This window comes from Cyprinodon tularosa, unplaced genomic scaffold, assembly GCF_016077235.1.
Source record: "Cyprinodon tularosa strain WSP-4 unplaced genomic scaffold, ASM1607723v1 ctg898, whole genome shotgun sequence".
NCBI classification, from domain to species: Eukaryota; Metazoa; Chordata; class Actinopteri; order Cyprinodontiformes; family Cyprinodontidae; genus Cyprinodon; species Cyprinodon tularosa.
The window spans coordinates 1-12,729 of record NW_024039671.1 but is presented as its reverse complement, the minus strand read 5'-3'; the positions used below and the strand labels follow the sequence as shown (position 1 = coordinate 12,729).

The window sequence follows — 12,729 nt, the reverse complement described above, 5'->3', positions numbered from 1 at the left end:
AGTTTAACTGACGTCATCTGAATGTGGTTTTAAGTTTTACTCACCTGCTAAATCCAAGGTCTTTCTTGTAGCACCAAAGGACTGAGGGTCGCGCTCTGACGGCGGCTTTGGACAGCATGTGATGGAGGATCACCACCTGCGTCAGAGACAGTTTGGTTTGTGTCGGATTAGTGGGAATCTGAACATCAGAGCTGTTATTAACGGGGGGCCCACTCCCACAGACTACCACTCTGGGACCCTGAGCATGACCCTTAACTCCACACTGCTCCCCGGGTGCCGCACAATAGCAGCCCACTGCTCCCCAAGGGGAGGGGTTAAATACAGAGTTCATTTTGTTGCTCTGTACCTGTCACAGTGGAATGACAATCAAATGCTGGAAAAGGAAAAAAAAAAAATTACTTTTATGGTTTTTCTTTTCCTCATGTCACTGAGGGGGAGGCAGAGGTCTTTAGGTCCCAAAAAAATGGAAAAGCCCTGCTAACGACCTTTGACCCCTTCACTCTCAACCAAAACAGCATCAATTTATTCATTTTATTCTTCTTAAGAAAGTACTACCAATGTTAAGCGACATATTCCTGGCTTTTAGACATGATTTTTGTTGTTTAAATATTAATACACACCATAAGTAATGGTGTGTGTATTAATACATTAATAAGCAAACCATTACTGTCCTCAGTTCCTATTTACAATGTCCGGCCATTATAGTTTTTATTTTGAGAATTAAGTCTTAGCATTACGAGACTGAAGTCATCCTTCAACAACCCGTTTCAGAAAGAAAGCTTGGAGCTCCGCCCAGCAGATGACGGCCGACCAGCTCCACCAATCAGCAACCAGAGTCCACTTTGACATCCTGCCCAGTTTGATGCTGCTGCTAAAAGATTTCCTGATTTGTCAAACCGATGCTAAAGTATAACTTCACATGATGCTCCACTTTCCTCGTTTTAGGGAAGAAAGAGCTTCTTGGAAGAGTTGTCATAAAATGCAACTTGTTTCTCGTAATTTTACAACTTTATTCTCGAAATTTTACAACTTTATTCTCGGAATGTTACTTTATTCTCATAATTCTATTACTCTATTCTCGTAATTTTATTACTTTATTCTCGTAATTTAATGACTATTCTCGTTGCGACTTTACTCTCATAATTTTTATTATTTTTCTCATAATTTTACGACTTTATTCTCGTAATTTTAATTATTTTTCTCATAATTTTATGAATTTATTCACGTAATTTAATGACTATTCTCGTTGCAACTTTATTCTCGTAATTTTATGACTTTATTCTCGTAATTTTATGTCTTTATTCTCAAAATTTACGTCTTTATTCTCAAAATTTACGTCTTTATTCTCAAAATGTATGTCTTCATTCTCGAAATTTACGTCTTTATTCTCGAAATTTACGTCTTCATTCTCGTAATTTACGTCTTTATTCTCGTAATTTACGTCTTTATTCTCATAATTTTACGACTTTGTCGTAATTTAATGACTATTTTCGTTGCGACTTTATTCTCGTAATTTAATGACTATTCTCGTTGCGACTTTATTCTCGTAATTTTACGACTATTCTTGTTACGACTTTATTCTCGTAATTTTACGACTTTATTCTCGTAATGTTACTTTATTCTGATGATTTTATTACTCTATTCTCATAATTTACGACTTTATTGTCATAATTTAATGACTATTCTCGTAATTTTACGACTTTATTCTCGTAATTCTTAAGACTTTATTCTCGTAATTCTTACGTCTTTATTCTCGTAATTTACGTCTTTATTCTCGTAATGTTACTTTATTCTCATAATTTTACGACTTTATTGTCGTAATTTAATTACTATTCTCGTTGCGACTTTATTCTCGTAATTTAATGACTATTCTCGTTGCGACTTTATTCTCGTAATTTTACGACTTTATTCTCGTAATGTTACTTTATTCTCATGATTTTATTACTCTATTCTCATAATTTACGACTTTATTCTCGTAATTCTTACGACTTTATTCTCGTAATTCTTACGACTTTATTCTCGTAATTCTTACGACTTTATACTCGTAATTTTACGTCTTTATTCTCATAATTTTACGACTTTATTGTCGTAATTTAATGACTTCACATTGCAACTTTATTCTCTTGAAGGAAAAAAATCTCTAACCTGGCCCTATTACTCTGTTGTACCAAATTGAATCTTGATGAAATCTACTTCTTTTTATCTACGAACTGGAAATGTCCCCAGACTTGATTTCAGGAATCTGGTCGCTTTAGATAAACCTGCCTGTAGAAATAATAAACACCTCCTCATATCTGGGTTAATAGTGTGATTCATAATGTTACTGTTTGTGCAGAATGGGATTAAATGCTAAACTGATGCTAATCACACAGGGTGGCCGTGGGCACCCCTGACCACCCTCTGGTTGCGCCACTGGCAGTGTCGGGCTACCTGGTCTCTCCCTCGGTCTCCCACCACCACAAACATGGTTCGGTGCTGAAGAGCGACTCCATTCTCGATCTGGACCCGAATCCGGTTGTCTACCTTCTTACGGACCGTCGCCATCGTATTTCTGCCACAGAGAGAAACTTCACATAATCATCAGAACATCGATGGCAGAAATCAAGACATGAGTTAAACGTGTCTGCAGAAAATTAAACAATAAAACACAGACTTTGACTTTACCTTGAATAAACTTCTCAGAGATATATTCACTTTATAATAACTAGCAGGTTATGTTTGCGGCTGCCATGGGCTACATGCTACACACCATGTTGATAAACTCACGTGGAGACGGTAGTTCATAGAGGACCCCGGTGTGACGTCAAATTGCTGCGACGCATTTCTGAGCGTTTCATTGTTATCTTTTTACCATGTGGTTTAAACCTCACATTATTTACCCAGTGGCAGAATTATTGCTCAAAAATTCAAATTTGTTTTAACACGCTGTGCCTTCTGTGAATGTCCAGATGAAACTCTTAATCATCTCTTTTTCCTGTCCTTTATCATTTTAACTATGGAGACACATTTAATAAACCCCATTTTATACAACATTCAGTTTATAATAACAGTGGTTGTCCTTTAAAATTGAGAACATCCCAGAAATAACCATCACACACATATTGTATTATGGGAACTCAGTGAAATACTTTAAAAATAAAAAATTCAACCCAATAGTGTTTTGGAATCCAAGGCAAGACCTCATTACCTTTGGAACTTAAAAAAAAAATATGGATATTTCGATGACAAAAATTAATGTCAATGTTATAACAAGAAACACCAACTTGCCCAAATATATTAAGAAAAATAACAAAAGTGATTCTATAAGAAATTCATGAAAAACACTCTGAGAGTGAAAGAAACATGTACAACATAACCTTACAGGCACTTTTATTTTTTTGTTTATAGACCTAAATATAATTGTTAACTAGGCTTATTAACTTTTTATCTTTACTTTTAACTCTTGACTTTTTCCAACTTAATTTCCAGTGGATAATAAATCATTCAAGGGCTCATCTAATTGGTTAAATTCTAAAATAAGATGTGCAGCCATGTAGCAGGATCTTTGCTGAATGGCTGGATATAGATCTAGATCTTGAATTTATTCTGAAGCAATTTAAAATGTATAATACCTCATTGAAACATTTAAAATCTGTTTCTGAAAAAAAAAGCCAGTATTTCTATTTTTCTTTTGTTTTAAATATTGCTTCTTTTTCGCCTTACTGTTTACTTATGTTCTTAGTTTTAGCCCCACGTTCTAGTTTTTTCCTACCCATGTTTGTACCTCAACAAGTCTTTACTGTTTATTATATTTACAAAAAAAACAAACATGTGGTATATCCAGTGAAATTTTTTTCTTTTGTTTTGATCATTGTTATGAGAACAGACTATGTATCTGAGTGATTTCAGGAGCGATAGCATAGATATCTAAGTTTGATACTTATACTTTAGAAGCCAAAAATGTATAAAAACCTTGAAGGTCTCACTCTGCAGCTGGAAAACGTCAATGGGAAGCCATATTGGGAGAGGAAACTACGACATATTGGATTATTTCCCCCCCACAGAGATCATTTAATGGTTTACATTTATTTAAATTTAGGGCATTATTTTACTGTAGACTTTATCCCATTAAACACACTAAAAGGTGTCTTTAGGTACTTTTAACTAAAATATACTTGATAAAAATGAAGGGAAATGTTTTTTTTTTATCTAATGTAAACCTGATCATTAATCAAAAACACAGTGATCACTAGCATAAATTTCCTCTCGTGTCGTGCTAAGTTAGGATCTGCTTACAATACTGGATACAGTTCTGTAGTATTTTCCCATCCAAACAGCTTCTAAATATAAACATAATGAAGACAGTTTGACATTTTTTCTTCACTGTATGCATAAATGAAATTCTGTATCTCTAAAGTTAAAACATCTGGGCATCAAGATTGAGGAAAAATTAGTGCACGACTTCATAGCAGCAGGTTGTTCTTCCCTTACCCTGATGGTTTCTTCCAATCAGTAAGGCTTTTTGGGATGTTTTATCCATCATTGCTTACTTTACCAAGATTGGGTCATAGATTTCAGGTGTTGGAAAATAAGTCCAGCCATCAAAATCCAACAGGGGGATCCAATACAGGTCAATTTCAGGTCTGCCCGGGATAAAAAAAAGTTTCCGAAAGGGAAGAGCTCTGGAAGTTTTCCTTATCAGATGCTTTAAGCACCTGACTTTTCCTCTCAGTCCTCCTGTTAACCTCAATTATTCTGCAACAAATATTAAAGCAGTATCTTTGGCCCATTATTTAGAAATACCTATTAATATAAACACATCTTTGCTGATCGACTACTGTTATACCATTGAAACAGGCTAATGTCAGAGAGATTTGAGGAAGTATTTCTTTGTTTAGTTGTTTCTACTCTGACATTTCTCTACTGCAAAGTGCATTTTCTTTGTTCTCATGCTTTTTGGTGAAAATTTTTTTTCTTCTTGTAATTTTAAACCGTCTAGACACTTATTCAAAATAAGATGGAGAAGGTGCAATATGTTTAGCTTAAATCAGTTGCATTCATTTTCTTGCAATGTAGAATATTTTCAGTAGTTTTTATTTGGATGTATAGCAGCCTCACCCAACAAATGGTGGAAATTAAAATAAAGTTTTACAGTACCTCTAAAAGAACGTAAGAAAGCGCCAACACTTGAACGCATTTTTTGATGTTCTTGTTTTATACAAACCAAGTATAAAGCACAAGTTGTCTAATTTTAACAGACAGGCATCGTCTTGTTGGCTTCTTTTCTACAAACATAATTTTTCCCCACATAAATCTCTAATTTGGAATAACAAATATATCAAATACAAAAATAAATCCATCTTTTATGAGACATGGATTCAAAATGATATAAACTATGTTTCCCAACTTTTAAATGAAAGAGGACATCTTCTGACATACACTGAGTTTTTTAAGAACCTTTAATTTCCCAGTATCTGTGAAAGAATACAGCATAGTTTTTGATGCAATTCCAGTTGGTTTTGTTAGACTGCTTCAAGACAGGAATGGACCGATTGTACAAATACCTCCTAAAAAAAAGACATTTTCATAAACGGTATTAACATTTTAGATAAAAAAAAAAAATGTAACAAGTTTATCAGAAATATCGTGATTCCTCGCTGTCAGTCTTACTGGAATAGCAACTTTACGAATATTAACTGGTCATCGGTTTGGACTCACAGTAATAAATATCTAGTCACTAACAAGGTAAAAGAAGTTAACTTTAAAATAATTCATTAAATATATCCAACAAATCAATTTATTAAAAGGTATAGGAATGACTTTGATGAATCTTCTACTTTCTGTAAAGCTGTCACTGAAACAATTTCACATTTGTTTTATGACTGTATTTATGTTAAATTTTTTTGGACAGAAATTGAACATTTATTTAAAAGATATTGTGATGGACAAATAACACTGCAGTGCAAAGACATCATTACTAAAACGGAGTCTTATTTTGAATTTTCTTATTTTATTCAGAAAGTTTTATGTTCATAAATGTAAATAGTCCAGTTTAAAACCCAATTTGCCTCAATTCAAAAGACCTTAAATAATTTTAATGCCTTTGAAAAATGTATATGAAAATTTTGTACCCCTTCCATATGTTTCTTTTTCACTATTAATACTCTTGTAATGTATTCATTGATGTTTTGATATATTTTTTGATACTGTTTGTCAATTTTGTTAATAAAGTTTTATTGAAAAAAAAAGTATAAAGCAAAAGTAAAAACTGAAACAAGATTATGCAACACAACTTTATTGAAATTCTTGAAGCAACATCAATTTACAAACAAGGAAACGGGAGCTCGTTAAACAAAATGTCTTCTTTCTTTGAACCAAAATGACAGAAAAGAACCGAAGAAGGGAAGGAAACTCCCAGAATTTGGACCAGCAATGGCAGGTGCAATTGTTAATAAAAATATATATATATAACTTATGGAATCTTTCAAGTTTACAGGACTGTTGGTACACACGGGTCGTGTAAACCAGCGATTGGGTTCACAGCTTACCTTGTGTGTTTTGAGCTTTTAATGATTTATTATTTCCAGATATCAAAGCTCGCACCACTTTGATTGAAGAGACAGAAAATCAAAAAATACCACTAATAAGGAACAAAGAAATCAGAGCAAACGTGAGCTGGGGAAAATGCATTCATGAATCTTAAGTTTTTCAGTGTGGTGCAGATTTTTTTTCAGTCACAGTCATTTTAAAAGGCAAGTTCAGGTTCGCATTGCTTGAGTGCTGCTCCTTGAGACTCCTCTGGGTCCTTGGCCAGCTCCTCGCTTGTAATTTTGTTGGTAACCGTCCTTGATCAGCGGTAAAAAATAAAAGATACATTTAAGAAACTTTTCTGAAACTACATGTGTTTTTTTTTTTTTTTTAGAAACCTCGCATGAAGACAGAAAGCTTCTTTCATACCCTCTGATAATTCCCATTTGAGTAGTCCCGAGACGTGTTGAACTGGGGCTGTCCGTATCCAGCGTTCGGAGCGTTGGCGAAGGGAGGGCGATAGTTTTCATAACCACCTGAAATACAAAGATTTGTGTTTCGTTTTAATAATAACATAAACAAAACATTTTCTGCGATAATTTATTCTTCTATTATGCTCTAAGACATTTTAGCAGCAAAAAAAAAGCCAAGACCTTCATTAGCTGAAACCTGAAAAGGATAGAAAGTTATTTTCTTTAACCCTTTAGAGGACACTCACTGAAATACTTTGAACATCAAAATTTTAAGCCAACAGTGTTATTGGAATCCAGGATAAGACCTTATTACCTTTGTAACATTAAAAAAATATGGATATTTACATGGCAAAAATTTATGTCAATGTAATAAGAAAAAACATGCCCAAATATATTAAGAAAAATAATAAAAGTGCTTCTATAAGAAATTTGTGAAAATCATAGAGAAAAAGATATATTTTTTTTAGGCATTATTGCTAATACTGACACATTTTTTAGTTTATAAGCCTAAGTATAATTGTTAACTAGTCTTACTAACTGTTTAACTTTGATTTTTAACTTTTTGATTAACGTTTTACTTTTTTTTTGACTTGTTAGCTTTTTTTCCAAGTTAATTTACAGTAGGTAATAAATCATCCTATTTCTTCAAAAACGATAACTTGTCCTATAAAGGGTTAATCCTTCTGAGCTTTCCATTGACTATGCTAAAGAGTCCTTTAATAAAATAATCTACAAACTTATTGAAAAATCTCTTTAATATTTAAGCAGTATAACTTCCTTATATCCCACTCCCTACATGTTTACAATTTTCATAGGTCACTGTTCATATATCCTGTGATGATATATATATATATATATATATATATATATATTTTAGGGGTGGAACGGTTCACAAAATCCACAGTTCGGTTCGATTCACGGTTTCTGGTCACGGTTTTCGGTTTGGTTCGATACATGTTGACTATTACACCGAAATCCCATAAAAATTTATGGAATTGATGAAAAAATCCCCTCAAAAATAATGGATTGTAATTATTTTAAATGATCCGCGGAAACCCTGAATCATTTCCCCATGATTTGCTGCTTTGAATTTAATCATCTGGCGCATGCCCTCTACGATCTCCAAGGGACTCAGAGCGGAGCGGACGGGAGCCACAGTGGAGGCTGTAGGCTTTGCTTTGAGCAGCCGGTCTGGAGCGCAGCGGGGCGGAGCGCTGACGGAGTATGTGGGATTTCGGGGTTAGCATGACATGTCGGTCGTGTTGCTGTTAGCATAAACAAAATGTGTTGCACAATGCTTGCACACTGTTGCACTTTTATCCACCGTCATCGTAGGTCACTCTAAATGCAAAGTGGTCCCATACAGCAGACCTATAAAGTGCTGCTGGCGCGTCTTCCAACTCCTGTTCTATCCCACTCGCCATACCCACACAATTCTCCACAACAACTGATTTTTTTCCCTGCTACACCCGGCTAAGCTGCTTCGCTTCTTCTTCTGCTTGTTTACTACTGGTGGTTGGCTTTGGTCGAAGTACTGCCACCTTCTGCTCTGGAGTGTAATCGCTTCGCCTATGAGAAAAAGGGAGCAGCGCATGAGCCGAACGCCACACACGCATATTACCAACAATCCAGTGGATTGTTGGTAATATGCTTTTTTGGAATGACTATGACCTGGATGACAGAGAATCTTCACCAGCATAACACAAACCTAAGAGACTAAAGCATAAATTAACTAAATGTGATGTTTCTCCCAGTTGAGGCCAGATAAGAGTGGAAAGCTGTAGCCTGTATGACTGATGTGACTGTGGTGGAATGAGGCGTGACTCAACCAACTGAAAGCTGACAGACATCCTGATAACGCGACTATGCTGAAGCTCAGGACTGTTACGATATGATCCTGAGTCATCTGAGTCATGGTGACTACAACCAGGGTTCCCGCTGGTCCTTAAAAAGTCTTAAAAGGTATTGAATTCTTAAAAATAAAACTAAGGCCTTAATTGGTATTAAAATGTCTTAAATCAGTCTTTCATAGGTCTTAATTTTTCAAAACATAATAAATAGGATTATTTTTATTATGATTTATTTTTGTAATCTTAATAAAACATTAAAATTGACTTATTTTTTTTATTATTTAAAAAAAATAACGGCTCTCCATTATTGGTTCCGTCCCGATAGCGGAACCAATAAAAGCGTTGTTGCGGCTGGGACATTTGGGAGATGCACCATTAATTTTTTGTCTGGAAAATATGAGCAAGTGTAAATTAGAGATGTCCCGATCCAGGTTTTTGCACTTCCGATCCGATACCGATATTGTTTTTGGACTTCCGATCCGATACCGATACTGGCCGATACCAGCCTATCCGAGCATGTATTTAAGTTTAAGTTAAAGTATTTAGCCTTAGCTGTAAGACTCATGTTGAAAAGGGTTTTAGTACTCTTGATAACATCTAGCCAGCTAAATTAGGTGAGATTGAATAAAACACAATGCTTGGTAACACAAAACTTACCTGTTTATTAAGAGATAAACACAAACTGGACAAAATTACGAATAGCAATCTGAAATTGCACAGTGAACAGTAAAACCGTAAACAGTTAAAGGTGCAAGTATTACTGTAAGTTTTAATAAAAATGCAAAACAGGGGAACACTGGCGCAAAATAGTGGAATGGATCGTTTCAATCGGCGAAACTGGAAAATACGGAACGGATTTTTTTTTAAAAACTGGATCGGCATTTTACATGCTTTGCCGATACGCATTTTTTGCCAATATCGGCGTCCCGATCCGATACGTGGATCGGATCGGGACAAGCCTAGTGTAAATGTAACCAAAATTGTCTCCAGCCAAGAGTTTTCTCCATGGCTAAAACCAGGGAACATACATGAGGCTCAGTGGATTTATGCAAGAAGTCATTCAAGCTCAGAACGATGGGAATTAAGGCAGTGGAGTCGCACATGCGAAGCACGAAACACAAAGCGTCAAAATGGAGTTACAGAGAAACAGCCGGTATTTCTCAGTTTAGTTCCACCCTTGTCTCTGCAACGCCTCCACTTATCACCAAATCAAACATACTAAGAAAACCATAGAAAGAAAAATAGCTGCTAAAAAGACTTAGCACTGGTTATGATGTGGCTTTAAAACTGATTAGTTTTGTTCCCTGCTAAAACAAAGTTTGTGAATTCAGTTAAATAATTGTTCAAATATATCTGTCATTTGTGTGTTTTTAGCTTTCTTCCTGTATGGGAAGCTTTTCAAAATTTGAAACATTAGTGCAGTGGTTTATGTTAGAATAAACCTTTGGGTTAAGTTGTCCCAAGCAGGTTTTTCTTGTGTTTCTTGTGAATTTGGTCTTAAATTTTTATTTCAAGTGGCATTAAAAAGTCTTGAAATTAACTTCCCTTATTCTGTAAGACACTGTTCAGTTTTTGTTAATAAATGTTGAACTAACAAAACAGTCGCAGATGAGCTCCCACCTCTGAATCCATTGGAAGAGCCTCTATAGCCATTGATCAAGCCCCTGGCATTTCTGGGTCCACCACGAGACATGCCTCTGCTATTGTAGTAGGACTGTCTGCCAAAGCCTGGGCCCTGTTGAGGGGGTTGCTGATGGCCGCCAGTCTGGTCTTGGGAGTGGAAGGCACCGACGACTGGGGAAAAGAAAAGAGGCAGAGTATGGCTATTAACAAAACACGAGTAATCCACACAGCTGTCATCCAGATAAAGGAGGAAATATGAGAACTGCTGCAGCAATGCTGAGAATTTACCCACCAGTCTGTAGCTGCTCCGCCTGAATCTCTGTCTGCTCCATCGAATGCTGCGACTGGCCGCTGAAAGCTGGATTGTAGCTGTTTTGGTACTGGTTGGCCTGGTTCAGGGCCTCCGTCTCATTAGCTGGCGGGACCGGGGCATTGAGGTTAAACACCTAATGAGAAAACAAGAAACACATTGAGGTGAAGAGGAAACCAGAGGAAAGCTCACAGGTTAATTAGGTGAGATGTTGACCCATGTTCTCCCATTTGAAGCATGTATAGGAAATCCACAGAAATACAGCACAAAGGAGGACGTAGAACAAGCAGAGTCTTAATAACACAGTCTATATTTATTCCTGAATAGGGAAAAAAAAATAAAAACTAGAAAAAGTTGCATTTCCTGCGAAAATGCAGTGTGAATGCTGTACGCTAAACTGTAAGCTGTAAGGTTAAAATGGCAGAAAGAAGCTGAAAAAAATTAAAGTCAAAGCTGCTGAAATGGTATGGAATAGCAAAAAATGTCTAATTAGTTTCTTAAAAGTAGCTGAAGCCAACAGCAGAAACATGGCAGACATGTTATTAATTAACAGCAAGCAGAAAAGCTTAATGCCTTTCCAGAAAGAGAGCAGAATCAAGCCAAAATTGGAAAAAATATGCAGAAATTTTATAAAATAGCAAAAACGGTAACATAAACAGTAAAAAAGTTGAATCTTAACTAGTTGAAGAAAAAAATGAGTAGCTTAAGGATAGGAAGATAAATGTTGAATATGTATAATAAGTATTAAAGTCTGAAATCATATGTGGAAATCTCAAGACTTGTAAAAAAAATTTGAAATTAATTAAAATGTGTCAGTTGATCAGCATAGAGAAAACAGTGTCATCCTTAGAAGCTTGAAAATCCACAAACCAAAGTACAAGACTGACCATAAGAAGCACAGGAAGGACAGAGAGAGAAGCTTATAAAAAGAGAGCTAATAAAACTTAATGAGCTGAATTTATCAAAAAATCTAACCTGTATGTTATGAGCCACTGTGTTGATGACAGCACCGTTGGCAGGCTTAGGCTGCATGTTACAAGGTTAGCAGATGCTTTATTACAGTGTAAATCTTAGAACCTGATTAAGAAATATGCACTTAGGTGTGGGGTCAACAGGCCTTGGTAGTGTAATTTGAAGAAATTGGTTGAGTTTGGGTCATAGCTACAAGCCATATGGCACAACGAATGAGTGTATGTAAGAAAGAGGCTTTTATTTTGTAGAGTCCCTTTAGTCTTATTTTGAAAGTCTAGCATGGTTGTGTGTTGAGTAAAGTGGTCAGACCCAGCAGTGATATTTGATGACTTTCAAATCCTTAAATCACTCTTTTCCCCTGTTATTAGGGCAGTAGATGAAGTGGCAATGGGAGGCTTTTATTTTGAAATTTGCTGTGGGGTGTGTTTTGAAAACCCCCCTAGAGTCTAATTTTAAAAAAGTGGTTGAGTTCGGATCATAATGTTGACCCATATGCTGGGAAAAAAATATGAGTTTAATGTAGGGGCTTTTATTTTGAAGGGTCCCCGGAGTCTTATTTTGAAAGTCTATCAGGGTTGCGTGTGAAGGGAAGGGTCATGGCCAGTAGTCATATTGTATCCACTTCCTAATGTTAAATCAGTGTTGTCTCCCTCCATTAGATTAAAATGTGCTGTTTAAAGTGGTGGAGGTAAAATCTCTTTGAAGCACGGTTACCTTGACGACGTTAACGAGCCTGTCAGTGACAGAGACACATGCGCTTCACTTTCGTTCCTTAGTTCTCAGGCTTTTTTGAATAGGATTATCAGCTCCGAACAAACGAGTGCTGAAGACAAACCGTAAATGGTATCTAAAGAATTCTTTCAGTCTAAGCGAGAGCTATCCTTTGTCTCCGATTGGGGTGACTTTCATGGATGTAGCTCATTCACAGCCTTAATGGGAAGGAGGAATAAAAAGGTTTGAGAAATCCTGCTGGTCTCATTGAATAACATAGAGC

The 12,729-nt window shown here is 35.8% G+C and overlaps 2 protein-coding genes across 2 annotated transcripts in view; both read right to left on the bottom strand.

The window, feature by feature from the left end:
• The window catches only part of nat10 (N-acetyltransferase 10), a 31,667-nt gene extending 28,857 nt beyond the window's left edge, over positions 1–2,810 (bottom strand). Inside the window, exons 1-3 of the mRNA XM_038273895.1 lie at positions 2,665–2,810; positions 2,431–2,551; positions 45–136 (exon numbers count right to left, since the gene is read on the bottom strand). Coding sequence (XP_038129823.1) covers positions 45–136; positions 2,431–2,544 — 206 coding nt within the window. The 5' untranslated portion in view covers positions 2,545–2,551; positions 2,665–2,810. The remainder of the gene's footprint in view (positions 1–44; positions 137–2,430; positions 2,552–2,664) is intronic.
• A 3,448-nt stretch (positions 2,811–6,258) lies between these two features.
• On the bottom strand, positions 6,259–10,925 carry LOC119775805 (caprin-1-like). The gene is made up of 4 exons (XM_038273890.1): positions 10,746–10,925; positions 10,451–10,624; positions 6,937–7,043; positions 6,259–6,824 (listed from the first exon to the last, which is right to left on the bottom strand). The coding sequence occupies exons 1-4, from the start codon at positions 10,783–10,785 to the stop codon at positions 6,738–6,740; spliced, it is 408 nt and encodes a 135-aa protein (XP_038129818.1). The 5' UTR covers positions 10,786–10,925; the 3' UTR covers positions 6,259–6,737.
• Positions 10,926–12,729: the final 1,804 nt, after the last annotated feature.